The 26,969-nt window shown below is 40.2% G+C and overlaps 1 protein-coding gene and 1 long non-coding RNA gene across 5 annotated transcripts in view; one reads left to right on the top strand and one right to left on the bottom strand.

Annotated features, from left to right (window-relative positions):
• EHBP1 (EH domain binding protein 1) overlaps positions 1-22,046 on the top strand; it is a 339,919-nt gene extending 317,873 nt beyond the window's left edge. For all 4 annotated transcript variants that reach the window (XM_020790594.3, XM_020790589.3, XM_020790595.3 and 1 more), the window contains 4 exons: positions 10,993-11,092; positions 13,351-13,424; positions 20,527-20,641; positions 20,985-22,046. In XM_020790594.3, coding sequence (XP_020646253.3) covers positions 10,993-11,092; positions 13,351-13,424; positions 20,527-20,641; positions 20,985-21,075 — 380 coding nt within the window. In that variant the 3' untranslated portion in view covers positions 21,076-22,046. The remainder of the gene's footprint in view (positions 1-10,992; positions 11,093-13,350; positions 13,425-20,526; positions 20,642-20,984) is intronic.
• Positions 8,186-11,515, bottom strand: LOC140708393 (uncharacterized). The gene is made up of 2 exons (XR_012088552.2): positions 11,397-11,515; positions 8,186-8,593 (listed from the first exon to the last, which is right to left on the bottom strand). It is a non-coding gene; the product is annotated as an uncharacterized LOC140708393 (long non-coding RNA).
• Positions 22,047-26,969: the final 4,923 nt, after the last annotated feature.

The following is a 26,969-nucleotide window of genomic DNA, read 5'->3' as shown; positions in this document are numbered from 1 at the left end:
TTTTGGTCATGAAATTGACAATTCCTGATCGTATTTGTATTCTGGATTCTTGAACAAAGTTTTAGAATTTCCTTTATTGCAATGCTTCTTGAAATTGAATTATTTTAGTGAAAAACAAAGTTTTCAGAATGATGCAATTGTTCATAACTATGAAACAGCAATATAGTGGCTCATAATCATAAGGAAACCTTATAGTGGTTATCAAGGATAGAGATAATGGAGTAAGGCACTAATATTCAACTTTGATAGCAAAATATGAAAAGAACCTAGCGGGCCGCACTGAAAGTTTATTATGGAAACTATAGCTCTTAACACACATAAAAATTAGACAGTGACTCAAAATTCTATATAACTCATCTATAAAATGATCTTTACCACTATTCACATAAAAGGTATTTATAATATTCTTAAAGGAGGTTCAGTAATAACTAAATTTTATAATGCATCTCAGAACACCTGGCAGTAACATTATATTTAAAAGCAGTAAGCTTGCATTCTATTTATTTTAGAAAAGTGCATATGTATAACTTGTTGATGGAGATGCTTCACGTACTTGAAATGCAATTGTTTTTAACACAAAGGAAGCTTCTTTTACGACCTCTTCCAAAATGATTAGCATGACTATATGATGAAATGGCATAACTTTAATTATGATTAGAGAGAAAGTGCTTTATGTGAGATAGTTAACCAGGTGAAATAACACAAATTCTGGCCTTTTTCAGAATTTTGGCAATCTTCGTTTTAAGCTACATTGCAAAATGTAAAGTGCTCTTCCTAAGATTAGGTATTGCAGCAGAAACTAAAACTGCCTTTTTCCCCTTAACCATGCCAGAATACAACCTCCATTTCTTTTTGTACTAACAAGACTGCTTTACCACTACAGCCCACTCTAAGTAATTAAATCAATCCTTTGTACTTACCGTATTCTCCTCTAGTGACGGTACTAGATCTGATTATATGCTTCATGCATATTCAGAGTACAGCACTGACAGCTCTTTAATGAGCTCTTACTTAATCAGTACGAACAATGTTCATCTTGTTCTCCCCCCCTCCCAATACATTAGAGCAAGGAACAGTTGGGAGAAAAAATGAAACATCCAGCATTCATTTGAAAAATATATTGTACTTTGAAAAGTGTCTAAGCTGGGGAAGTTGCATTCTGCCCTTTAAAAGTCTGATGGACAAATTGGATTACTAGTATTGGATTAAATAACAAATGGTTAGAGGAGAAATGAGAGAGCTCACTGTGATCACAGGCTTTTAATATTTTTTCTACTTATAGAGCTGAAGGGGTCTTTAACCAGTTATTAAAGTCAGGATTAATTTGTAATGGTCCAAGTTACTAGTTTTAAAAGGGGTGGTGGGTTTCCTTTTTACTAAAAAAACCAAAAACAATAGCTAAATGTATATGTTATGCCTCAAAAAAATTGAAAATGATTTTTTTATTCAAACAACATATAGGCCAATATCTTATACAGATTTCACAGTATGCCTTTGTTTCAAAAGGACGCATTTGCAAACATGGTTGACATTTGCAAATATGGTGTAAGCAGTAAAATAAATGGATGAATTTTCCCCAAAGGATCTTGGATACTTTGATAAATTATTGGAAAATAAACTTAACACACTTTTTAGTTGAATGCACATTCTTGACTGACTTGTATTTGGGTTTACAAAGTTAAAGCAAAACGAACTGTTGCCAGAGAAACATATTTTTTTTAAAAAAATTACAAATATAGAGTTAAATTAACACTACCGCTGTTTTTCCTTACTGAGGGAGAAAATACCAATTTATGTATGTAGTAAATGTACGCTACTAGACCATGACTATTGCTTATGCACACAAATATTAATATCAGTATTACCTCCTATGATTTGCCATTCATTAGAATAATAGATTTCATTATATAGTGCATTCATATGAGAGATCCTGGAAATTTAGGTTTGGATCTGGAACAAAAGCAAACTGGTGCAAGCAATTCTCATAGTGGTAGTGTTCCATAAGCTCTTCAGCAAAAGCTAGTGGAAGTCATCTAAGAGATTGTACAACATCTTTTGCTAGTATAGATTTTGAGGGGTTGTGCAAGAGAATTATAGACTGCCTTCTCTTGGCTTTACTGAGAGGTATGGTATCAGGAGAGCCACATTTTCTTCCATTGTTGCTACAGATAAAGCCCACTTTCTATACATATGCTGTGCTGGTGGCAGGAATTCCAGGCAGACTGAAGGGAGATCTGTCCTTTAAAGAGCATATCTGGCAAGCATTGCATAGAATCCTTTTTTGTAAAGTACATTTTGTGAACATAGCTTCTATTCAGATCTAGATCGTGGCAAATGAACTTGTGTTCAACCTAGTTGCTCCTGATGCTTGCCTCCCATGATCTTATGTACACTCAAGCCCTGTTCGTGACTAGATTTGTTCCACCTTGGTTCCCATTCTGATCTTCCAGTCTAATAGACTGAGCAGATTGACTGTGTTTGACCCTTCACCTTCAATGCTGGACTTTGACCACTATAGCAGCTTTATGACTTTTTCATTATTGTATCTGAGCTCCTTCCATAAACCTTTCAACATTATATCTCTCTAGGGTTTTTTCGGCTTGAAATGCTATTTTCTTTGCTGGAAGCTTTGTTTCTAAAGCAGTAAACAATACATGGTTGGTTTCAGCAGATTGCAGATTTATCCTGAAACCCAACTAGTTTTAAAGAGTGCAGTACACTCATGTGTAAGATTGTTTCACAATGTGTTTTGAAACATGGAACAATTGTTCTTTCACCTCGCAACACCACCACCCCAATTAAAAATGGGTATCTGTATAATCTGAATATTGCCAGAATTGTTATCAGGAACTGGATCTAGAAGTATCCTAGTACAAGCAGAATTAGATAGCTACCCACGTTATAAGGGAGGGGTTTGAATTACTTCAAGTTTATCCTGTTGTAGAACATTAAATTATCAATTAAGTCATTGCCATTTATTCATTCAATAAATTGTGTGTGGCTTTGGCACTTGCCTGTGCATAACAAGAAAACAATAATTTCCTATAAGGGGCTTTCCCTTTTGAGGAAAAAAAAACAGGATTCAGTTATAAGGGGGGAAAGCATGGGAGAAAATAACCTTCCAGATCAAAATTTCTTTTCCTATTAGCATGTTCTAGATTAATATGCTAAAATTATGTAGAATTGCGACCAACATGAAGTTGACCCAACTTCGGGAGAGAGAGAGAGAGAGAGAGAGAGAGAGAGAGAGAGAGAGAGAGAGAGAGAGAGTGTGTGTTAATGACCATTTTCCTTCATTTCCAGTCCTGGTGACAGCTACTGGTTTGAATTGGGTCCTCAAATCTTGCCAACTCTTGTTGCAAATGAAGTAATCATAGCATCTGACTAGACCTCCCACCCCTTCCGTCTCCTTCCTATTATTTCCTATGTGGTAAATTTTTAACTGGAAGGTTTTTAGAGCCGACACAGGTCCTCTTGTACTGTATAAAAGCATTGTACACATCAATGATGCTGTATTATTCTTGATGTTGTGAATCGGATTGTATTCCTCCCCCTTTATTTCATGGAGTAGAAACTGAATCCCTCAGTAAGAAAGTTTCACAGTTGCTATCCAACAGGGGAAAAGTGGGGCATAGGAATAAGCTTCAGTTGATCATCATCAAGAAGAAGAAGAGCAGCAACAAGAGCAACTATAGCAGCATATAGAGCACATCAGTGTGCTAAGCATCAGTTCTTATTCATGGCGTTGTTACACTCTTGATCAGGGAATTAGAATAACAGGAGTTTAGCACATAGGAAAAGAAGGCCTTCTTCCCTACTGCCTTGGTACCTTGTTTTCCTTAAGCCATTTGAGTCTGCTACAATCTAATCTATGTCTCCATCAACTCCATTCTGAATTTTTATGCCCTTCCTCACCTCTGTTTTTGGGTTTTTAAAGAAATGCCTTGTGTACAATTAGGATCTTTCCATACAGATTCCTTACTCTTCGATGCCACAGTACTGGGCTGAATACCTTAATCTTTCATGTCACAGAACTCCCCTTATTGCTTACAAGTTATTATATCTCACTTATTAAAATAACCAACAAAGGAACCTCATACATTCTACCTTTATGTATCTAAAGATTTTCAGGGGAACAAAGAGAGGGGTGAAACTTTTGGTCACTGTAGAGGTGGACCTCCCAATTTTTATTTTATCTTATTTTGGTAGGCTCTGGCTCTCCCCTATCCCATCTTTTTCTGGCAAAAAAATGGATGTTTTAGGAAGCTCTGGGAATGATGATGCACCTTTTAAAATAAGTCAAATTCTCTTTCCACAGAGTTTTCAAATTTAGAATTAGGAGTCTTACAGGAAATCTATCTTTGGATCTATTTGGAGTACCTGTTGTATCATAGAGTGCAAATTACTAAGAATGGCAGAAAGGGAACCTCATATATCTATTATCATCAACTTATCCCTATCATATAAGAACAATGTGATAGTTTAGAGACACCTTTTAAACATAAAAAGAAAGAAAAGGAAGAAGAAAAAAACACTGAAAATTTGAGACTTCTTTTTCATAACCAGCAGACCTCATTTTAAGCCATGTGAGTTTAACTGTAGCGGAAATATTTGGGGAAATTATCTAGCATTTACAACATGGTTGGGAGTATTTGCCTCTCCTTTAATCTTGAGAAGGGCAAACATTACGACAAATGAAGAACTGGGGACAAACCCTAGACTCCTCTTATTTCTACTGCTGATCTAGGACATAAAAGGACCGTCCAGACACAAACGCCTTGGGTTTTGTTTTTGTTTTGTTTAATTTTCTAAAACTTGGAGATGTATCATGGATATTGACAGTCAATGTAGTTGTGATTTTCTGTGTGTTTGAGGGGTATCTTCTTGCAGACTCACAGCATCTCAGCTAGGATTGTCAGTGTTTGTGTATGAATTTCAGATATTAATCTATCCCTTTCTTTTGATTTTATAGAATTATACTGCACCAAAACCTTCAGGTAATGAACTTTTCACTGGTTCAACTGGCACTGTTCCTCTCACAAGAGAGAGAAATGCCAGAATACAAATTGTACCTCTTTAAATAATGGTGAAGCTGTTTGTTCATTTTAATGGAAGTTTATAGTCACTGTAAAAAAATAATAAACGTAGTTCCTCTTTTAAAAATGCATGCTAAAAGCCCTTGTACCCAATATACAGGTGTAACTTAAAAGCCAGTTTCATCATAGAGTTTTCATCTTCATGGTTGTGCAAGGTATCAATATGACAAAATACTGTGTGACTTCACAATTTTCTCCATGTCTTTCTCTAGCATTCCTGATTAAGTAATTGTATTGATACTCCCACTCCGTTACCTCAGAGCCAAAGCAGAAATTTCTTTGTGTTTATAGCAGTGCTCCAATCAAGTCTCCAGTCTTGCTGCAATGTAGTGACTAGGAACATGAGCTAAAAAGTCTCTCACTCAGCTTCTGACATGGTGTTAACTAAGCCACTTTTCTCACTATTTTAGTGCCCAAGCCTCAATGTGAGGATAATAATGCTAGCCTATGCTATAAACTTGGCAGAACTGTGACTTAGATAATGTGTGCAGAATTGGGTTAGAGTGCAGTTTTAACAAATTGATTTTATCTGGCTGTGGGGGACCAGATGTGCCTGTAGCACAGGAAAGGAACTTCGCTAGCAGTCAGCCCTGTCCATGCAAAGGCCCATGCTCTGCCCATCAGAGGCTTGATGGTAGAAAAGGAATCAGCAGGGGCATTCCTGCTGGTGTCAAGTTCTGAAATGGGGAGTTCTTGTGGTGGTGCTTAGTCTGTTTGGGTCTAGTGAATTGTGATGGAACCAGTAAATTGACTCTGTTCAGCTAGTAACATATCTGATCAAGACCAAGCCACTATGCTAAACAGTAGCTGGTATAGCTAGTTTCCTCCCATTGTTTTCAAAGGGCAAAATTTAAAAGCCAGCAGAACCAACCTTGTGCGCACATATCTTCTGCCCTGGCTATGTTGTTGTTTTTTAGTTGTTTAGTCATGTCCGACTCTTCGTGACCCCATGGACCAGAGCACACCAAGCCCTCCTGTCTTCCACTGCCTCCAGGAGTTTGGTCAAATGCATGTGGGTTGCTTTGATGACACTGTCCAACCATCTTGTCCTCTTTTGTCCCCTTCTCCTTTTGCCTTCACACTTTCCCAACCTCAGGGTCTCTTCCAGCGAGTCTTCTCTTCTCATGAGATAGCCAAAGTATTGGATCTTCAGCTTCAGGATCTGTCCTTCCAGTGAGCACTCAGGGTTGATTTCCTTTAGAATGGATAAGTTTGTTCTCCTTGCAGTCCAGGGGACTCTCAAGAGCCTCCTCCAGCACCACAATTCAAAAGCATCAATTCTTCGGCAGTCTGCTTTCTTTATGGTCCAGCTCTCACTTCCGTACATCATGACAGGAAAAACCATAGCTTTGACTATTCGGACTTTTGTTGGCAAGGTGATGTCTCTGCTTTTTAAGATGCTATCAAGGTTTGTCATTGCTTTCCTCCCAAGAAGCAGGCATCTTTAATTTTGTGGCTGCTGTCACCATCTGCAGTGATCAAGTAGCCCAAGATAGTGAAATCTGCCACTGCCTCCATATCTTCTCCTTCTATTTGCCAGGAGGTGATGGGGCCAATGACCATGATCTTAGTTTTTTTTATGTTGAACTTCAGACCTTTTTTTTCACTCTCCTCTTTCACCCGCATTACAAGGTTCCTTAATTCATCCCCACTTTCTGCCATCAGTGTAGTTTCATCTGCATATCGGAGGTTATTGATATTTCTCCCTGCAATCTTAATTCCGGCTTGGGATTCCTCCAGCCCGGCCTTTCGCATGATGTTTTCTGCATATAAGTTAAATAAGCAGGGGGACAGTATACAGCCTTATTGTATTCCTTTCCCAATTTTGAACCAATCAGTTGTTCCATATCCAGTTCTAACTGCTGCTTCCTGTCCCACGTATAGGAGATAGGTAAGTGTTCAGGCACTCCCATTTTTTAAGGACTTGCCATAGTTTGCTGTGGTCCACATAGTCAAAGGCTTTCGCATAGTCAATGAAGCAGAAGTAGATGTTTTTCTGGAACTCTCTGGCTTTCTCCATAATCCAGTGCATGTTAGCAGTTTGGTTTCTAGTTCTTCCTCTACCCCTTCGAAATCCAGCTTGTACTTCTGGGAGTTCTCGGTCCACATACTGCTGAAGCCTACCTTGGCGGATTTTGAGCATAACCTTGCTAGTATGGGAAGGTAGTTGGAGCATTCTTTGGCACTAGCCTTCTTTGGGATTGGGATGTAGAGTGATCTTTTCCAGTCCTCTGGCCACTGTTGAGTTTTCCATACTTGCTGGCATATTGAATGTAGCACCTTAACAGCATCATCTTTTAAGATTTTAAATAGTTCCACTGGAATGCCATCACCTCCACTGGCCTTGTTGTTAGCCAAGCTTTCTAAAGCCCACTTGACTTCACTCTCCAGGATGTCTGGCTCAAGGTCTGCAACCACACTATCTGGGTTGTCCGGGTTATCCAGATCTTTCTGGTATAATTCCTGGCTAGTGTGAGCTAAGACAAATTGGGATCCATTCAGTCAGTCCATTTGGTGTGGAGGGGCTATCATTTGAAGAAATGAATACAAATTTTGGTTTGAAATTGTATGTGCAGTATGTGTCCGTTGCTTTCTTTGTATGCAGCTTATCACAGTGTCCTGTGATACAGAATACTGTGAAACTGATAAAAAACACTTTTTTCTAAAATTGAAAATACTTTTATTTGTTTTAGATATTTCAAATTTCAAATAAAATGGTTAATTGAAAGAGGGGCATGAGCTTTATGTGTTCGGAACAGAATGTGGGTTTCAAAAAGAAACACTGCTTCATTCATTCATCCATTCGTTCATTCGTTCGTTCGTTCATTCATTTATATCCTGCCTCTCTAGTAGACACACTGAGTGGTTTATAATCCATCACTCTGCTCCTCTCGGACAGAGGGGGGAGCTGGATTTTCACTAATTGACTGAAATCCTATGCACACTTCCCTGAGCATGGGTTTTGCTGTACTCAGTAGGTCATACTCAGAAGAACTGCATTGCTATACACTAAAAATGTTGTTTATGTTCTATTACTACATTGCTGTTATCACCACTATGTGATTAGTGTCTTAATGTTGAAATATTAGCATGGGTTATCTCTGCCAAAGGGTGATGAAAGTAGTAGTAATAAAGATTTTGAAAGTTTTAGTAATAAAAACTTTCAAGGTTTTCTATTAATATGACACCTCCCCTTGTTCCATTCTAGATGTACATTTAAGAATTATCATGTTGGTTTTCTAGAAGGGAAAGATACTTTGTACTGCAGATCATTGGAACTGGTCCTAAATGTCATCCAATACATAATGGTATCCACTGAAGCCTGGTTTTACATTCCTGATATCTATAAAATAGGGTCAGCGCCATGGTGCAGCTAGATAGTTCTGGACTATAAACGTAATGGTCTTAAGCTTTCCCAACCCCCTTCTAGAGGGCCACAGCGTAACAACTTACCTTAACTTTCTCCCCACTCCATCTGTTAATTTGCTTCTGCATTCCTAATATTAGATCCAAAAAAGAGAACAAAACAAAATAAAAAGAAACTGATTGCTAACCTTAATGAAAAGAAATACTGTAAGCAGAACCAGTTTAGCATTTTTAATGCAAAGCCCTATCATAATTACAGCAATACAATAGAGCTTCTTTTGGCTACTGTTGTGCTAAACATCATTTTGCTGTGGAAAAGAGACAGGCTCTTTAAAAGATGATGATGATGATGATGATGATGATGATGATGATGATGATGATGATGATGATGATGATGATGATGATGATGATGATAATAATAATAATAATAATAATAATAATAATAATAATAATAATAATAATAATAATAATAATAATAATAATAATAATAATAATATAGCATTTCTGACCTACCACAATCTGCTGTCTTTTTTAAAGAAAAAAGTAAGATGGGATGCTTTGCCAAGTCGCATCAGTCCCAATGGGCATTGGCATGCCTGTGCCAGTTCAGGTGCTACAGCTGGCAAATCTGCCATTGCCTCCTAACCTGCTGCTCTCTATGTGACAAGAGAGGGGCACTTTTCCCAACAGCTTCCAAATTACCACCTGATACAAGTGGGTGAGTAAGTCTCAAGATTGGCCAGAATATGTACTAAGAATTAAAACGACAATTTTTAAGCTTATGTTAACACAATTAACAAATAGTTTATTTGACAATGCAATATTTCTTTGGAAAAGACAATAACTCTGTGAAAGTTTGAAGGTAGCAGGAAAAGAGGAAGGCCAAATATGGGATGGAACAGTTCCCTAAAGGAGACCACAGGCTTCAGTTTACAGGAGCCAAGCAGGGCTGTTGAGGAGAGGACATTTTGGAGATACCCATTCATAGGGTTGCCATAAGTTGGAGGGGACTTGACAGCACTTAACAACAACAGACATCAACACAATTCAACTCAATTTGTTTTGTTTCCAAGTGCAGGTGGGGTTGTGATGATTGTGTTACTCTGAAAATGCCTTCTTATGGCCAGTTCTGCATGTTGGTGGATCCAGAGTCAGTGGGGAAGCTTATGAATATTTGTCATAGGCAATAGATACTATTTCCTTTACTACTATAATGGTACAAATACAGGAGAAGGTGAGCTTTTAATTCACCTGAAGAACCATGCCTGACAGACTTCTGCCATGAATTTTTGGGACATTCATTTAGAATTTTTTGCACTGTCCACAAGATACTGGTGCATGCATGAAGAGGTGGATTTTAATCCATGAAAGTTCATGCTGATCATTTGCTTTTTTTTAAATGATCTACTGAAAATATCTCCTAATCCTGCATTTATATTGTGTAAGGACCACATGGCTCTTTGTTGTTTTTCTTTATTATAATGGTAGTAGTTAAAATTTTAGGTGGTTTCCATCAAAATAGCACTTGCTTGCTTGCTTGTTTGCTTGCTTGTTTCCTTCCTTCTTTTCTTCCTCCCCTTCTCTCTCTTTCTTTTTTTCAAATACTATAGTTTTTGAGTAATTTCAGCAGAAATCAATAGCATTGTTTTAAATTTTTTTGAATTGCATTTGTCAGTGTTGGATTTTGGCAGCTGACCTAATTAAAGTTTTGGCCTGGTTCTTGGGTTAAATGGCATACTTTAATTGCCAAACCTATTCTTGAGAGTTTATTAATGCACAGGAGTGGTGGTATAGGTTTGCCAAAATTGAACTAATTTTATATTCCTCTAATATTCTATAGAGCCATGTTATGTGACTCTATGTCAATCAACACCAGAGGTCCTGATTCACAGTAGCAATTACCTTTCAAGTATTGCTTCCATTGTACAATTGCTGTTCAAAGTAAACTATTGTGTAAGCAATCAACTGATAATTTTTGAAATATCCACTTACAAAATAGACTGTAATTGGGATATGAAATATGGTGGTATCTTATGTGTGACTATGTTATCTTAGTGTGAAGGTACTCATATTCTTCATTTATTCTAAACAGAAATATAGCTATTTTTCAAGTAAGAAGATAGCAGAGTTCATTGAATGACTATATTAGCTACCTTGGAAAGTGGGGAGGTTAAAGGGAAAACTGAAGTGGAGAACACTGTTAATCACATACTTTGCACTTGTAAAAGAAAGAAGGATATTCCTACCTTTCCGCCAAGAATAATCAACATATGATATCTACTTCAGATCAGGATTCCAGTGTGGGGGAATAGAAGGGGTTTAATAATTCCATTGTTAAGGAAATTTTCCCTTCCCACCATTCAAATAATAGGTACAGGGCTGATGAATTTACCAAGTATGAGACTGTAATGTGAAAGGCACATTGACCCAGGATCTTATATCTGGGATATTGTGTTTCCATTATCCATGAATTCAAGTAATTTTATTGTGACTCATATACATATAAATTATGCACCCATTCTTTGAACAGGGAGAAACACTGAAGAGGAAGAAGCTATGATGCAAGAATGGTTCATGTTGGTCAATAAGAAAAATGCCTTAATAAGAAGGATGAATCAACTGTCCCTGCTGTAAGTGTATATGCTGATTTGCCAATGTTGAAACCTTTCCTTTCTGAATTTCTTTAGGAGAACCAAGGTTTGGGCATTGAACTTCCCAAGTAACTACTGTACTTTTCCAGCATTTCAAAGAAAAACCTATAAAGCATCTAGTTGTGTAAACATAACACCCTCATCCTAAACTCAAAGCATGGAAAGGAATAGTATTGACACCCAGATAAATGACCTTAGTCAAGAGGTTCACACACCCTTCATAATGTTAAGGATTCAGACTGGATCCATATATATATATATATATATACCAAAGTGGTCTCACCTATGGATGCTTGAGGAATTCAGTTCTTTCCAATTCCAGTATAAATTTAATCAGCATCTCCTGGATTCTAAATGAATGCAGTTATCTTTCAGATTTTGCAAACTTGGCAATCTAGTTCTCTGCTGAAAACACAGAAGTATGTATAAAAGATTCATAGTATGGGATAGGGAGGTTTAGACATTCATACTCAGAGATCAAATATACTGGAAACATATTTTTGGAGAAAATTTATTTTAAAAATTTCTTTACAGACTTTTGTGCAGCTGTTTTTAAAGATGACAGACTATAACAGAAATGGGATTAAACAGATCTATGAATTAACACATGTGGAACTGAGGGAAAACTAAATCTATACTGATCCCTCTGCTCCCTAGGCTCACCAGTTGTACTGATGAAGAACTCGTTATTTTAGGTTTTTCAGACTATTTGGCCGTATTCTGGAGGTTTTTCTTCGTAAGGTTTCACCAGTCTCTGTGGCCAGCATCTTCAAAGGACAGGAGTTAGAACTTTCTTCTTTTTTGTTGAAGCTCTGCTGGGAAGCAAGTCTAAAACTCAACAAAGCCTGGCTCCCAGCACTGAAAAATACAGCGTGCAAAAAGATCAACGAATTCTATCTGGCCACAAGGACCGATGATCACTGCACACAAAAGACTAGTTAATGACACCCATCAATCACAGTGACAGATCATCTCCCCCCTTATCACAACAATACACCCATAACAAAAAGCACCCTGATCACCATAATGACCCAATCTCCTGAAAAGGACTAAAAGTTGATCCAGCAGCTACAAATACTCAACTATCCCACACACTACACCAGAACAGAGGTCTAACTCCTGTCCTCTGAAGGTGGCAGCCACAGAGACTGGCGAAACGTTAGGAAGAAAAACCTAATGGTCTCCATATTCCTATTCACTCTGAAATATGTGAGACAGTGTTGCAGATACTGATAGGGTAAACTTTGGAGCAACAAGAACGTTGTGGTGTGTTCTAGATCACTGGTTCTTAACCTTGGGTTACTCAGGAGTTTTGGACTGCAACTCCCAGAAGCCTTCACCACCAACTGTGCTGGCTGGGGTTTCTGGGAGTTGCAGTTCAAAAACACCTGAGTAACCCAAGGTTAAGAACCACTGTTCTAGATTAGCAAATTTAACCATTTATATGTACGCATATTACATAGTCAGCAATTATACTGATTACATGTAATCATACAAAGTTTGTGTTAGAGGCAATTTAAACATTACTGAATAGTTTGTCTAGCTCCAAACACCCCCCATGCAGCAGCATGCTCCAGAAAATTCTCATGCCCAGATGACATATATTTCTACCTTTCCCCTCCACAAAAAGTAGGCGAAATTCAGTTAAATTATGAACAACAATTTATATACCCAAAATGCTTCCTGACACTCTCTCAGCCAAAGAAACCCTCCCCAGCCCCACCCAAAAAGTTAGGAGGCAATCGTACTTTTCATTTTAAGGAAGTTTAAGAATCTGGAAAGCAGAGTTGCCCTGCCTTTTCCTTGTCTAAAAATACCTGTGGGCCTACATGAAGGCCAAAGGCATTCTTGGGAAAGGAAAGAGAGATGGCTCAGCAGCTAGAAGCTGATTATCAAAAACAAACAAACATTTTTGCATTAATATTTCAGGAAAGTTATGAGAACTGGGGCATAATGGGGCTTGCGAGAGCACCCATGGGCATTGTGTTGAAGGTCCCAGTGCTAGAATAAGGAAGAGTGAGTTTCAAATGCATTTTGCTTCTTAGCATAAAAAAAATCTGGCAACCCTAATACTGCCTAAACAAAGCTTTTTCCTTGTGTATCATTTGTTTAGAGTAGCTTAAACCTAAAGAGAAAAGTCAGTTATGAGTCCTAAAAATCAATGGAAATTAACGGTTCTTTTAAGAGTTTAATGATTTAGTAATTAACATATTGATGAACTTTTGCAATTTGCCTAGGGAAAAAGAACATGACCTAGAAAGGCGGTATGAATTGCTGAACAGGGAACTAAGAGCAATGCTTGCTATTGAAGGTAAGAAATTATTTTAAAGTTAGATTTATATCAATGAAAAGTTCTGATGTTACGTATAAATGAAAACAATGTGTCAGTTTGTAGACTAAATGTGAACTTGTAAATGTATAGATAAATACTGTATGAACCCGGGGGTGTATTCTCTGTTAAAATAAAAATAAGAATGGTTTGCAGCTACAGACTAGATGTGCTTTCCTTCATTTGATGTGGGGAGGGTGCGGATTAAAATGACTTTGCCACCAGGAACATTGTTTTTGTTTTTATACAAACAATTCATTTTTACATCTTAAATTTGTGTTAGACAAGCCTCCTATAAGCTTCATTATAAAAATATTGTGCACGCGTTAGGTAAATATTTCATCAGGCAAAATGACAGGATTAATGCAATCCTTTGGACATGTTTTTCTCCATTCTCTATAGCTTTCTAAGAGGCCAGTCATCTCACCTGAAAGACATCTCATGAACAGATTGACATAGGGATAAATTAAACAATTGCCTCCTCTTCATAATACTTTTAAATAACAGTACAGTAATCCAGCATATGAATTATAATAAAAGTAAACATCCAGATAGGTTAAACTACTGCTTTCCCTTATTTTGTTATTTAAATATGATGATTCTTTTTTATAAAGCTGTTCTACTTATACCTTTCAACCACAAATTCTGTCTTTAACAGTTCAAAGATGTTTGCTTAAAAGTTAATCCTCTGGGCTCTGTAAAATGGACCTTTTGTCTAATCAATGCAAATTGATTTTGCTATTCTGTATTGACCTCTTAACCCTTTGACTGTCCATGGTAATTTCTTTCTTCACCTGATAAGGTACCTGATCCATAATAAATCAATTCTAATTAGTTTAGAAACATCACTGAAAGCATGAGTTTGGGAGGAAACGGCATGAGGTGTCAGGTAGCTTTCTAATCCACCTCTTTGTAGTTTCTTGACAAAACTCAAGAAGTACAGGAATCTCAAATAAAATCTAAACATGAACATGTCATTGCCTTTTAGGGAAAAATTTGACCACTGCAGTCATAAAACATTAAAAACAAAACTTTGGGCTCAGGCTTCTGAAAGATTTTCTTCTAGAGACTTCTGTTATGCTAAGACATCTGCAAACATGCAGTAACACTGAGTTAAATTTTAAAGAAAACAGCACATTTTCTGGAGTAATAATGGAGGCAAAAAGTTCCAGGTAAATATAGCATTTGTTAGAGTATGTTTTACAGTCAACAATTTTAACTATTGTGCAGCAGCAAATGAGGCTCCCTATCCAGACAAGCCAGGGTGCATTAATTTAGTGGTAGAATCAGCCCTCTTTATAGTCAGGATTACAATGGTCAATAACAATATATGCCCCTTTCTTTGGCAAAACTTTGGGTTGTATACACTAGGTTGATGATCCCTGTAGTATCAGTGTGATGTCCAGTTAGTCTCCTCCCCACCCAAAGGGAGCAGTTCCTTCTCTGCCCAGCAGCCCCTCAGCTCACTCAAATTACTCTGGAGTGTTGGGGGACCCCTGAAGTACATTGGGGGTCGGTCTCTGGGGAAGGATGAGAGGTTGAAGTTCTGTTGAGCAAGCAGGAGTATGTTCATAGATTTGGCCCTCAAATTATTTCTCTAGGTTATTCAGTGCCTCGCCTGCTATCAAAATTTCTTTAGGTCGCTGCTTCTCAACATGTCTGGTGTAGTAGACCAGCAGTTTTCTCCCACAGTGTGCCAGGATGTGGGCAAGCAGTTTACTGTATAACCATCAGATATTAAAGATATTGAAACAAGATGGTATGTTCTGGCCATGTGCTCCCTCAGGAAACAAGGTACTATGTCTTTGCACATAGTACTTTCCTTACCTCACATGGCATGGTATCACCTGGAGTGTCAGAAAGTACAATCTGGAATACCGATGTTGGGCTTTCTCCTTTTCCTGGCAGGATCTACAACTAACGGGCAGTAGATGGGCACTGGTCCACAGACCACCATTTTGAGAAGCTATGCCTTTTATTACTCTTTAGTATGTTTTGTATTAATTTTCAGATACAGTAGTTCTGAAAATATTGTTGCAGTTCTCAGTTTGCAGCATAAATGCTACATAGTGTGCCAATATGATATTATGTGTTGTGACATTGTGCTAAGAGGACTTTTGCTGTATTCAATAAAGCCAAGACTTAGAATTTCCAAATGATGATTTTTAATACCCCTAATTCAGCAAAGGAGAATGCAATTACAGTGGGTACTGAGGAGGTAGGGAAGGCTTTATTTACACAACTATGATCTTACTTCCACAGAGTTTTTCACCACATGGCATGGATATCCATGGAAGCCTTTCTTTTAAGCGTTGCAGGTATCAATCAGATGCATATCCAGATGTAGTTTTTTCAGTGGGATATACAATCCCATTCTAAACCACCCGCAGCAAAGTTGTACAAGAACTTGTCATTTGGCAAACTTTTAGGATGACGCTAACATGATTAATGAAGTACAGAATTTCCAGACATTTCTGACCACACCTGTACTCGTAATATTGATGCAAATGCTTATTATTTTTCATATTCTACTTAGGAATGGTTAAAAATATTGACCTGAAACAAAAAGGAGACATTTTTGTAGCAATCCTGCCTTTGGAGAGAAATTTGAAAGATAAAGTTACATAAATAAGTAGTGTCAGGTCTCAGAAATCAGCTAGCTGATTGCTCATGCCTTGTGTGCATTTATGACAGGAGGTTCACTACTTGCGCAGAAATCAAGTTGTCTCATGTAAACGTAGTGTAACCATACAGCAGCCACCAGCTGAGTATTGAGGATTTTTTTACTCGAGTTACTTTCTTAGATGCTTTGCCCCTCTTGTTCAAATGTAATGCCTCCTTAGGAAAGATAAAGTTCATGTTTTGCACACCTTAGGAGGAGTGTGTGTTCATTTTTCTGCCAGAGTAATGGATCATCTTTAGAATTTTGTACATCTTGATTCATTCTTGGCTTCGAGTTTGAAGTGGGTGCTCTTCTTAAAAGGATTTATGCATAGGTTCACTATTTTTGTAGTTATGGTTTATATGATAAGCTTTTTATATTTAAAATCAATATGTAATCCTGTGGAGGAGCTTATCCCCTAAAACCCCATTTGTAAATCTATTTTAGCTTTGTTACACGGCGCTGCCACAGTATTCCATAGATTGATTAGGTTCAGCAGTAGAATCCTATCAAATGGCCTCCTCTGATGATGATGCAAACTCTTTCAGGATTGCTAGTTGACTGGAACTGGAGATAAGACTTTGACTGCAATCCCCCAATGTGCTCTTTATAAAACTAGCGTTAATTTTCATCCAAAGTGCACAGCTTATTTTATAGTGACAAGATTGAAGGGATTTTTTTTAAACTACAGAACTTGACTCATTTTTATTATGGTATTTTTATGCTGGAATACACATGTTTTTCCCATTAACATTGCTTTTTTAAAAATAGTTTTTAAAATAGTAACTATGATGTGCATAGTTTTCATGAATTGTTTATTCTGTATAGAATTGTAAACTTCATGTTAAGTTATTAAGAACTGAACAGGCAGTGTTCCTAAATGTGCAGATTGAAACCAATCTGCAGCACACTCCTTAGACACATAGTCTTTGGAAATAATTTCACTGATTTTAAAAAGAATGTGCTTAAAATGGCAGTCCTCAAACCAATACCTAACATAGAGTGAGGTCTCAGGAACATAACAAGTGATTCGATCTGAAATAGGAAAGTAACAGAGCGAAAAAAATGTTTTAAGCCCGAAGTGAATATATTAGCAATATATTTTGCATCTGTCCATGATGTGAGCAGAGGATTCTAGTTTAACAGAAAGAGGAGTGATCCTGATAATTGCTGATAACTAAAAAAATGTATATTCACATAAAACACTTGAAGCTGCAATCCTGTACCTATTTGACTATAAGTCTTACTGGATTCAATGAGAGTTGCATCCAAGTAGATATTCATTCCAAAGACATTGTTAAGATTCCCCATGGAATTTATGAAGAAGCCTTCCTTCTTTGAACAGCCTATCTCCCATAGTGTATCACCAATTACCTTCAGTTTCAAAAGCAACTACCTTTGCAACAAGGGGGTAAAGCAGGGTTGCTATTTGAGGTTTGAACAAGTCTAAAGTCCACCTGGACTCGTAGAACTAGTTCATGTTTCTTTGACTCTTGCTTAATAATGACAATACCTATTGTAACACAATATGGTAAATGATTTTCTTTATTTCTAAATTTCAGAGATAATATTACCCATAGCCTTTAGTGAGTTTGGCTGAAATCTGCAAAACCCATTTCTACATAAATTCAAATAAGGGTGAAGTGTGAGCAAGAAATACTGTGGATACTATTCTAAGCAGATAGCTCAAAAATATTCAAAATATATTAGTAGGATTTGTAGCTTTCTTTATCTTGGCCTTTAAGTATTGTAGAAAGTGTGATCAGCAGGATTCTTGCTCATGCTATTCACAAATTAGTAAAGAACAATGACAAACTTTTCTGGGATTTATGTATTTCTACTTCTGCTGTACAACGCCCCTGGCATGAATTGATCTATACGTAAGGTTTTTGAAATAGTTGTTTATTACGTACAATGGTAGTTAAATATCTATGCTTGGTTTTTGGATTTTGGAAATGGAAATCAACAAAGCTTACACATATTTGGTCTAAACGGGTTTTCTCTGTAAATTAGAAGTTAGTGCTAAATCAATAGAAACTTCAGCTTATCTTTCAGTTACAGTAGCTAGAAAAGGACTGAACTAAAGTGTGTGAGAGAGAGTATATTTCTGAAATGCTGTATTTGTCATGACTTGTGTATAAGTCATGTTATCTTGACTGAGAATGCCACCTGGTTTGATGAAGTTTACTCCTTTGTAAACACTAGTTACTAGTTAAGTGTATGACTATACGCAGATAAGTATGACTATATGCAGTTACCTGGGAATAAGTCCAATTAGACTAAATGGGACTTCTTTAGAGTAGGATTGTGCTATTTTGTTGCACTAGAATTGTACAAAGCAGAGTAGAATTTAACCTAGGAAAAAAGCTTTTGTTACAACAAAACAAATTCTGGTTACAGTTGTAAATATGCATACATAGATACTTATTCTGCTGAAATTAATAGGATTTATTTCAAATAGTATGTTTGGGACTCCTGTGAATAATACTATATTTTTGGAAATTGTTATATATAAACCCAAAATAACAGCAGTTGTGAATATGATATCTCAAACAATTATGAGTGGCTAAGGAGAACGTATTTTTTTAAAAAAGAGTGAGGGAAATAAATGCCATCCAGACTTTTTCTGCTAACAAATATGGAATTGTGGTGACATCAGTAATAATTTGTTTGTTTATTTAAGTAACTAAGAATTTGGTTAGGTTTATTTCTTATTAATGTGATGCCTAGTGCACAGTATTTTACAATATATTTGTTATGCTCTGCATCTGTGAATCAATGTTTATATTTTCTCTGCTTCCCTATTCACTTGCATATACTAACTATGCATACTAGGAAGGCAATTTAAAGAATGAGTTGCACAGCCCTGGCTTTTTCCTGCTATTCTAACCTTTATTGGATGAATTTGAATCTAATTTTTAATTTGTAAATACAAGACCAAATTCACTCTAGCACCACTTGCTTTCATAAAGCTTCTGAACAGTTTGCTGCCTTGAATAAATTTTGCTTTGGAGGGGGGTCAGGGGGATTTGAACCAGCACATTCTTGTGTGGTTTGTGAAGATTCACATGGTAACCATTGGTGTGCATTGTTAGGTTTATCTGAATAAGCACCAGCCATGTGAGTTTTAACATGATTGCCCAGGGCAATGGAGAGAGGAGAGAGAAATCCAAAGGCTTTGCACTGCCTTTCCCCTGTTTTTTTGGAAAATAGAATGAGGAGAGGACACCACATGAGTCAGAAGCTATGGAGTTTTCTTTTAAAGCTGGTGTCCTGTTTCCCTCCTGCTTCTCATTTGTTCTGCTATCTCCCTCATCATCTACTTCGCCTTCTTTTCATTGTTTACCTTCCTAACGAGGGAGGCGGGACTGACTGGTGTTTGATTGACAGATACAGGCCCTAGCAGTCTGGCTTGAAAAGCAGTTGTTTAGGAGCTTGGAGTGTTCTAACATGAAGGCTGCCCTTTTTAATGAAATGCTGGTCTTGTTTGCCTTATAAAGAGAGACCAATAATGCAGTACCCAGGCAAAAGACCTGTAAAAATATGAGAGAGACATTTTCCTTTCACCTCAAATTGAAAAATAAATATCTGAACAGTGAAAGGAATCAGTATGCCTTCCTTCCCTCTCTTTAAACTTCAACAAACAAAATTGGAATTTGTAAAGGGCTGCAATTGGTCTATTACACAAGCTAGCAAATAGACTGAACTGCTATAGACGAAGCTGTGAAATATTGTCTAGCAGATGTATTTTTACCTCAAAGAAACATGCTAATTACCTGGTACTGACTTTTAAAGTTATTCTGAAGCATCTGGTGCCCAGTGTGAGGCATTTCCAACTGCTAAGATGTAGCAAGAAAAAAAAAATTAGCTAGGAACAGGCTACTAGGAGGAGAGAGGAGGTTATGGTAAATATATATATATATATATATTTTACGTGTTTTGCTTTCGCGGTTTTGGGGCTGTAATTTTTCCTGTTCCAGAAACTAAATCTTTGCACACACAGCAAGGAAATGCAAGTTGTCTAGATAATCTGAAATAAGAAACGTGTGCATGCATGTAAATGAAGTGTACCCAATGTCAAAACAACAAAGTAGAAACAAGGTATTCCATTCCATACTGGCCTATGTTTTTACAATATTTTGGAAGATAATATTTTGCCCAAATCTAATCTAGGTGTTGCCTTGCCTTACTGAAAAGTACCGGTCTGATTCATCAAGCAGTAACCTGAAGAAGCCAAAGAGGGGTCTTGCTAGTTTAAAGTTACACAAATCCATAGGAATGTGAAATAATCCTTCAACTCTTATTGGTCACTACAAAGGGAGCGCCTCTATTGTGAAGGCCAAAGATCTGGCACTGATTTGTTTAGATCCTATGCAAGTTAAGCTTTCAAAGCACAAAGTTCTGTATTTCTTTTCTTTCCAGACTGGCAAAAGACTGAAGCCCAGAAGAGGCGAGAGCAGCTTTTGCTGGATGAACTTGTTATTCTTGTTAATAAACGTGATGCGTTGGTCAGAGATTTAGATGCCCAAGAAAAACAGTAAGTTTGATATTTTGGCCAACATCAATAGAGTGTGTTTTTCCTGCACTGCAGCCTTGTTTCATATAATACAATTTACAAAGAAAAACTTTACAGGCAACTCAGTAGTCCCGCACTGAAGCAATTAATTTTGTAGAGATTTTTGCAATCCTGTGTTCGAGTCACAATTTCCCCTAAGTTCTCACCTGCCCAGTCATGTGGCATGCCCTGTTCCTTGGAGTGTGAGCTGCTGGGAGGAGGGGGAGCTGTATATCAAAGGGGGAAAAGCTATTACACTAAGGTGTCAAGTAGAACTTTATTACAAATATTGTTGACAGTTATTATGGTTGTGTGTTTTTTTAAGAGCTGAAGAAGAAGATGAGCATTTGGAAAGAACTCTTGAGCAAAACAAAGGAAAGATGGCCAAGAAAGAGGAGAAATGTCTTCTTCAGTGACCAGCTTTATGGAACAAGGCACTTGTCATGTTTTATAATCTAACCCTTCTTATGTTTTGGAAATACTGACACCAAGACTAGAAAAAGAAAACTACAAATAAAACATTTCAGAACATAATAAAATATTTGGCTAGACCAGCTTTACCTTGAATTATTTTGGGAATCCCTCTACCCTTCCATTCAAGCAATATTACTTCACAGATAGCTTTTCACTGGGATATACTTGCAGGCTTAAGACATCATTATTTTAAATAGGTTTGCACCCAGATCTTACAACAACCTTAGGGTTGTTTGTTAGGGACTTGGGAATGGCATAATGTTTTTGCTGTTCTTAAAATAAAATCCAAAAACATTATTTTATGTAATAGCATTTCAGGGTGAGAAAGAGAATGAAAACAGTCTGTACAGTTTCATCTAGTCCTGCCATGTGTATCATTTAATACCCAGTTTTATAGTTAGAACCCATTTATTATATAGTGTGCTGTATTTACCAGTATTTATTTCAGCAGCAATTTTACACTTTTATTGTAAGTATAATTATAAAATTTAAGAATTTCTGATGCATTCAGAGACCAATCCTTTTTAACCTATCCATTGCAAGAGCCTTCTGATCTAAAGATGTGATTGTAATGATAAGGCTCACTGAAGTGTGATCAGTTTACAAACAAAAAAAAAACATTCTATAAAAGCTTCCCATTTTATTAATTATTTATTTACCCCATAGTTTAGATCCTTCTCCATTTTGTTCGACCTTTGCATTCTGGCTCCACAATGCTGTTCATATTTATTCTGTATCCATTTACTCTGTATCTTGGAGGGTCGGGCTTGCGGTTGTTTGCAAAATCTGCTTACAAGGGACTGCCTCCTCCACTGACATCCTGACATCCTTCTTGTGGAAACAGTTAAGTTTATTTATTACAATACTGGATTATGTAAAAATTTTCAATAAAGCTGGATCTTTCTTACCATAATTGTTTTCACCTGCTTTTCTTAACAAATTGTTTCAAAAGTCCTTCTATTTCATCGGTGTGATTTTAGGGACAGGAATAGAATCTTGTAGGTAGAGTTGTCACATATAACCTTTCCTTTTATGAAACCTGAATAAATTTACTTTTACATTGTCTTTGTTCACTTTTTCTATTTATTTCGAGGGAGAAATGGGAACACACAGGCAGAAAACTGGGTTTGGGTTTGTAGTAATGGTGGTAGATCTACGCACCCCAGCTCTAATATATATTATACGTTTCAAACTCTGACATTTCACTGAATTCCAGACCTTTCTTAACGTTGCAATTGTAGAATGCAATCTTCGATGTCTTTTTAAAATAAATTTCATTAAATATCGTTGCACAAACATCCTAGAAAATGCTGCTGTTTTAAAAAGCGCTACTCTTAATGTGGACCGAGTCTTACTCATGGAGTTGGGTTTATGTGTATATCACAGTGAAATCCAGCAAATGTCTACTGAAAAGGGAGACCTGTTGTGTACAAATAGGGGTTATTTCAATGTAAGTGTATACAGAATTGCAACCTACGGGACTCAAAAGAAATTGTAATTTTATGCTTAACTCCTGTGCTCTGCGCTGGCTGACTCCTTGAGTCTGCAGCATAGTTTAAAATAATAAATGAGGAGACGGGACAGCTCTGTCTTTAGACTGAACTGAATGTGAGCTTTCAGAGAAGTAGCCTTGTTTTGTGCATGTCAAAGAAAAAGAAAAACTGAGTACAGTAGTTTAAACGATCGCTTGCTACAGGAAAAGTCTCCAGCGCGGCGAGGGGGCCCTGCTTTTACGCTTCTCGCCGCTTCCACTTCCCTTTGCCCAGGTGATCAAATCGATGCCAAGCGCCGGGGAGGTGGTGGAGGAGGCCGCCTGAGCTTCTCGGATCCAGCTCGGAGGGGGGGGCTGGGGAGCGGGGGGGGGGGACAGAAAACGGCGCGGAGGAGAATCCCCGATATGTTACAAAATCCACATCGTGAATAATCCAGTTAAAATGATAACAAGAACGGCCAATGTAAATACGAGGGACCTGCGCCTTGTGCCTTTGGATGTATACATAATAGGAATCGCTTTCTGAGGGCGTTCATATGCTAAGCGAATTAAACCTCTTATCTTCGTCGATTACTGGATGAAATTCGGGCCAGAATCTTTCCCTCTCTCTCTCCCCACCACCCGCACCCCGCGCGCGCGCACCCCCACCCTCCTTTCGTTTTCTCCTCCCCTTTGGAAATCCTGCCCCCCCCCCGCTTTCTCGGCGCGCTCGCTCGCTCGCTCTAAGCGGCCTTCGTCGTCTTCTTCTCCCTCCCCCGTTAAGATTTTTAAACCCCCCCCCTTGCCACCCTGCAAAGCTGACAAATTCCGCCGCCTGCCTTTAAAAGCGGCTGTTAATTTGGGCCGAGGAAGAGAGAGAGAGAAGTGGGAGACCTTTTTGTTCTGTGGTATAATGTAGGTTAATTCGCTTTGTTGGTTTCTGAGAGTGAGATTAGAATTTATTAATTTGCGCGGCCAGCAATCTCGGCTCGCCTCGGCCACCTCGCGCGCCCGCCCCGCCGCCCTCGGGCGCTCCCCGGGCGGCTCCGGCGACACCCAGGGAGGGAGGGAGGGATGGGGAGCCCCCGTCGGGCTCGTCAGGGCCGCCAGCGGGGCGGGTTGGGGCGCCCGGCGCCCCTTTTGGCCCTTCCTGGAACACGTCTCGGCGCTCGGCTGGCGCGGCTGTTTCTTTCCCCGCCCCAGCTGACTGGTTCCCCTCCGCCCTCCTCCTCCTCCCGCCACCGGGGCTTTATGGGCGCCTGCTGGTGGTTTTGTGGTTCCCCCTCCCCGCCCCGAGTCAGCGGAGGCATCCGGAAGGGACGGCTCCCCCCCCCCCCCCCGTCGCTCTCGCTCTCCGGGCCGTGGCGGGATCGGTGCGGTCGGTCGGGAACCCTCTCGGTCGCCCTCGGAGAGATCTGGGAAGGGGGACGCGCTTGGCCCCGGCCGCGCCTCCCCTCCCGTCCCTCCGTCGCTCAAATGCAGGACTCGTGTCTCCAGCTCGGGGCCCCCTTTCGCGCCCCGCGACTCCCCGCTTCGCTTCGCCTGGAGAGACGGCGGCGCGGAGGAGCTGCTCACGTGGGGCGCTTTTTAGGACATTAACTGTTGGGAGGCTTTCGAAATACAAAATGGGGGAGGAGGAGGGCGTCTGAATAACGAATTTAGCACACCCTACACGTCGGTGGTGAAAATATGCTGTATATACATCTGGCTCTTCATGCCCTAACCCTTGGGAGCCCTTTGTGAAAAGGAGGTCCCGTAGATTTGACAGCGAAAGTTTCTTTCCTGTAACTTCAGCGCCTTACTTTCAAGGCGCATTTCCATTTCATGGGAGCGGGCGGGGTGTCAAGGAATGGCCGTTGCTTAGCGTTAGGGTGTTCGCCCCTCTTGAGGATGCGGGAAGAGGTCGCCCCTAAAGCTGGGGACGGCCGTCTGGGGAGCCGGGGGAGCCCCCCCCCCCGAGATCCGCCGCAAAACGGCGCCGTCTCCTCCTTGCTGGAGTGGAGCTTAAAAGCTCTTCAGCCACCGCAGCCCGTCCTGCAAAGAGGGGGGGGGGACGATTCCTAACTCGCTCCCTGCCGCCGACGGGGAGGTTTCTTTCCTCTCCTTAAAAAAAAAAAATTCATCGGAGAAAGGGGAAAAACGGTTGCTCCGAAGGAAGGGTTTGGTTTGGTAATTTCGCCGAGTAAACCGGACGGTGGTTGTTTGTCGTGGCGGCGGCGGCGGCGGCTGCTACTCCTGCCGCCGCCGCCGCCGCCGCCTCCCCGCCACCGCTCCTATTAGCGCAGCAGCAACAACAACAGCAACACCGCGGTGACAAACAAAAAAAAACCGGAGGTTGGCGTGTGGGCAGAACCTCCGAGCGGAGGCGAGTGTGGCCGCTGCCTCTGTGTGTGTGTGTGTGTGTGTGTGTGCCCGAGGGGGGCGGGGGGAAGTCCTCCTCTCTCCCCTTCCCCGTCGGATGGGGCCAGAGACATCTTCGCGCTTTCCTCCAAAATGAACCCGCTGCTTTCCGAAGCTACAACACCCCCCCTCCCAAATCACAAGTCCTCTGTGTGTTTGTACCTGCCTTCCTCGCCATCCCTCCCATGCACCCGCCGGGCCTTCCAGCAGCAGCAGCAGCAGCCATCATCCTATCCTAAAGGAAGGGTGGTGTCGGAGGAAGACTGCAGTCCTGATGGTCCTTCGCTTACCTGTGCAGGCCCACGTTAGTGCCACCTGAACGAGAACCACTGCGCCACGCCAGCTGAGTCCCGAAAGTACTGGCGAGGCGGCGGCGAGGAGAAAGCGGTGCCTTGCCCGGATAAGTCCTTTCCCGTCGGGTCTCAGGAGACGGATGGGGCCGTGCTCCTCGTCACCGCAAAACTGCCTTAAAAATCGCCTCTCTTCCCCCCCCCCCCACGTCGTCCCACGACGAACTTCGAGGGTCTTGACTGCCTGCTGCACCTCTTCTACTCTCTGCCACCCCCTGAATGCCTTTAGAAAGAGTTGCCCAAAGGCTCTGTGTTTCTCCACTTTCACACCCTGAAACTTTTCTATGTCTGAATCTCTGTGGTTCCTCGCTTTCTCTCTGGCTCTGTCTTCCTCGCTGCCCCCCTTTCCTGCCCTTAATCCATGGGTTTTATGGGCTGAGCATTAAGGAAATTCGCCTGCAATTTGGGATTAGACAAATACTCTTATTACAAGGGGGAGAAAAAACACACACACACATAGACACAGAAAGAGGGGGGGGAGAGTATACAGCGTAGGGGTTTAGTGCTACTTGATACTCTGGGCTTTTCTCTAGACTTGATCGCATAATTTGGAGTTTGAGATGAAAAGTAGAGGCGGCTGCCAGATTTCGAATATGACTCGGAGAAGGCCAAAGAAACACATTCCTACGGAACCTGCCTTTCGCGGATCTCTCTTTCATTCACACACTCGCTCATTCGCACTTGTCACTCCTCACGCTGTAGGGTTGTGTTCCCCTCACACACACACGCACACAGACAGTACAGGAGGAACAATGTGAAAATTAATAACTGTACATTTTGGGGGTGAGACGCGTGAAGGTCCCGAGAGACGGAGGTCGCCTGTTTTGGCTCAGATCCCTAATCCCCCTGGGGGGTGCTGGGGGGCTGCTTTGGCTGGGCAGGCTGGGGCCAAAGAAGAAAAGAAGCCGGACAAAAGCGCGGGTCCCGCATGAATCGCAGTCTCCCCAAATGGACAATATCTCCGCTGCTTTGCCTTTGGCCCACGTCTTGGCCCCGTCGAGAACACCCCCTCCTCTTGGCCGCCCCCTCCATCTTTCCACCTTTTTGGAGAGCGGTGGCGGCGGGGGTGGGGAGTGAATGAGCGGCGGCAGCGGCGGCTTTGTTCTGCGGAGAAGTGCCCGTGTCGCTGACTTTTGTGGGCAAAAGAAGGATCTTGTAAACCTCTATTTTCTTCCTCTCCCTCTCCTTCGCCCCTCTCCTTGATTATTAGATGTCCCTCCCTCAACGGAGGGGGAAAAATGTAATTTCGCCAGGCTGGCGGTCACTCCCTTTGAACATTAGCTCGCTTTCAGCTCCAACTTCAATTAGAAGGAGTTGATTTTGAGAGATCAACAAAAGAACCGCAGCAAAGCCTTATTAAAGGTCCTAAGACGATCTCCTGGATCCTTTGAGAAGCAGTTAAAGAAACAGTGTGCTTCCCTCATATTCTGTTACCGTATTTCATTGGAACTCTAAAGGAAAGTGTCTCGCGGGGGGGGGGAACCCTTCTCACTTTGATGCTTCGGCCACTCGTCCTTTCCTGACCTCCTTTCATTTATTCTGTTAGCAACAAGTTGATTCGGTTTCCAAAAAAAGAGAAAAAGCCCATGATGGTAGTGGCGTTGGTGATGATTCT

Source organism: Pogona vitticeps, chromosome 1, assembly GCF_051106095.1.
Source record: "Pogona vitticeps strain Pit_001003342236 chromosome 1, PviZW2.1, whole genome shotgun sequence".
Lineage (NCBI taxonomy): Eukaryota > Metazoa > Chordata > Lepidosauria > Squamata > Agamidae > Pogona > Pogona vitticeps.
This window is presented reverse-complemented; position numbering and strand designations above follow the sequence as displayed.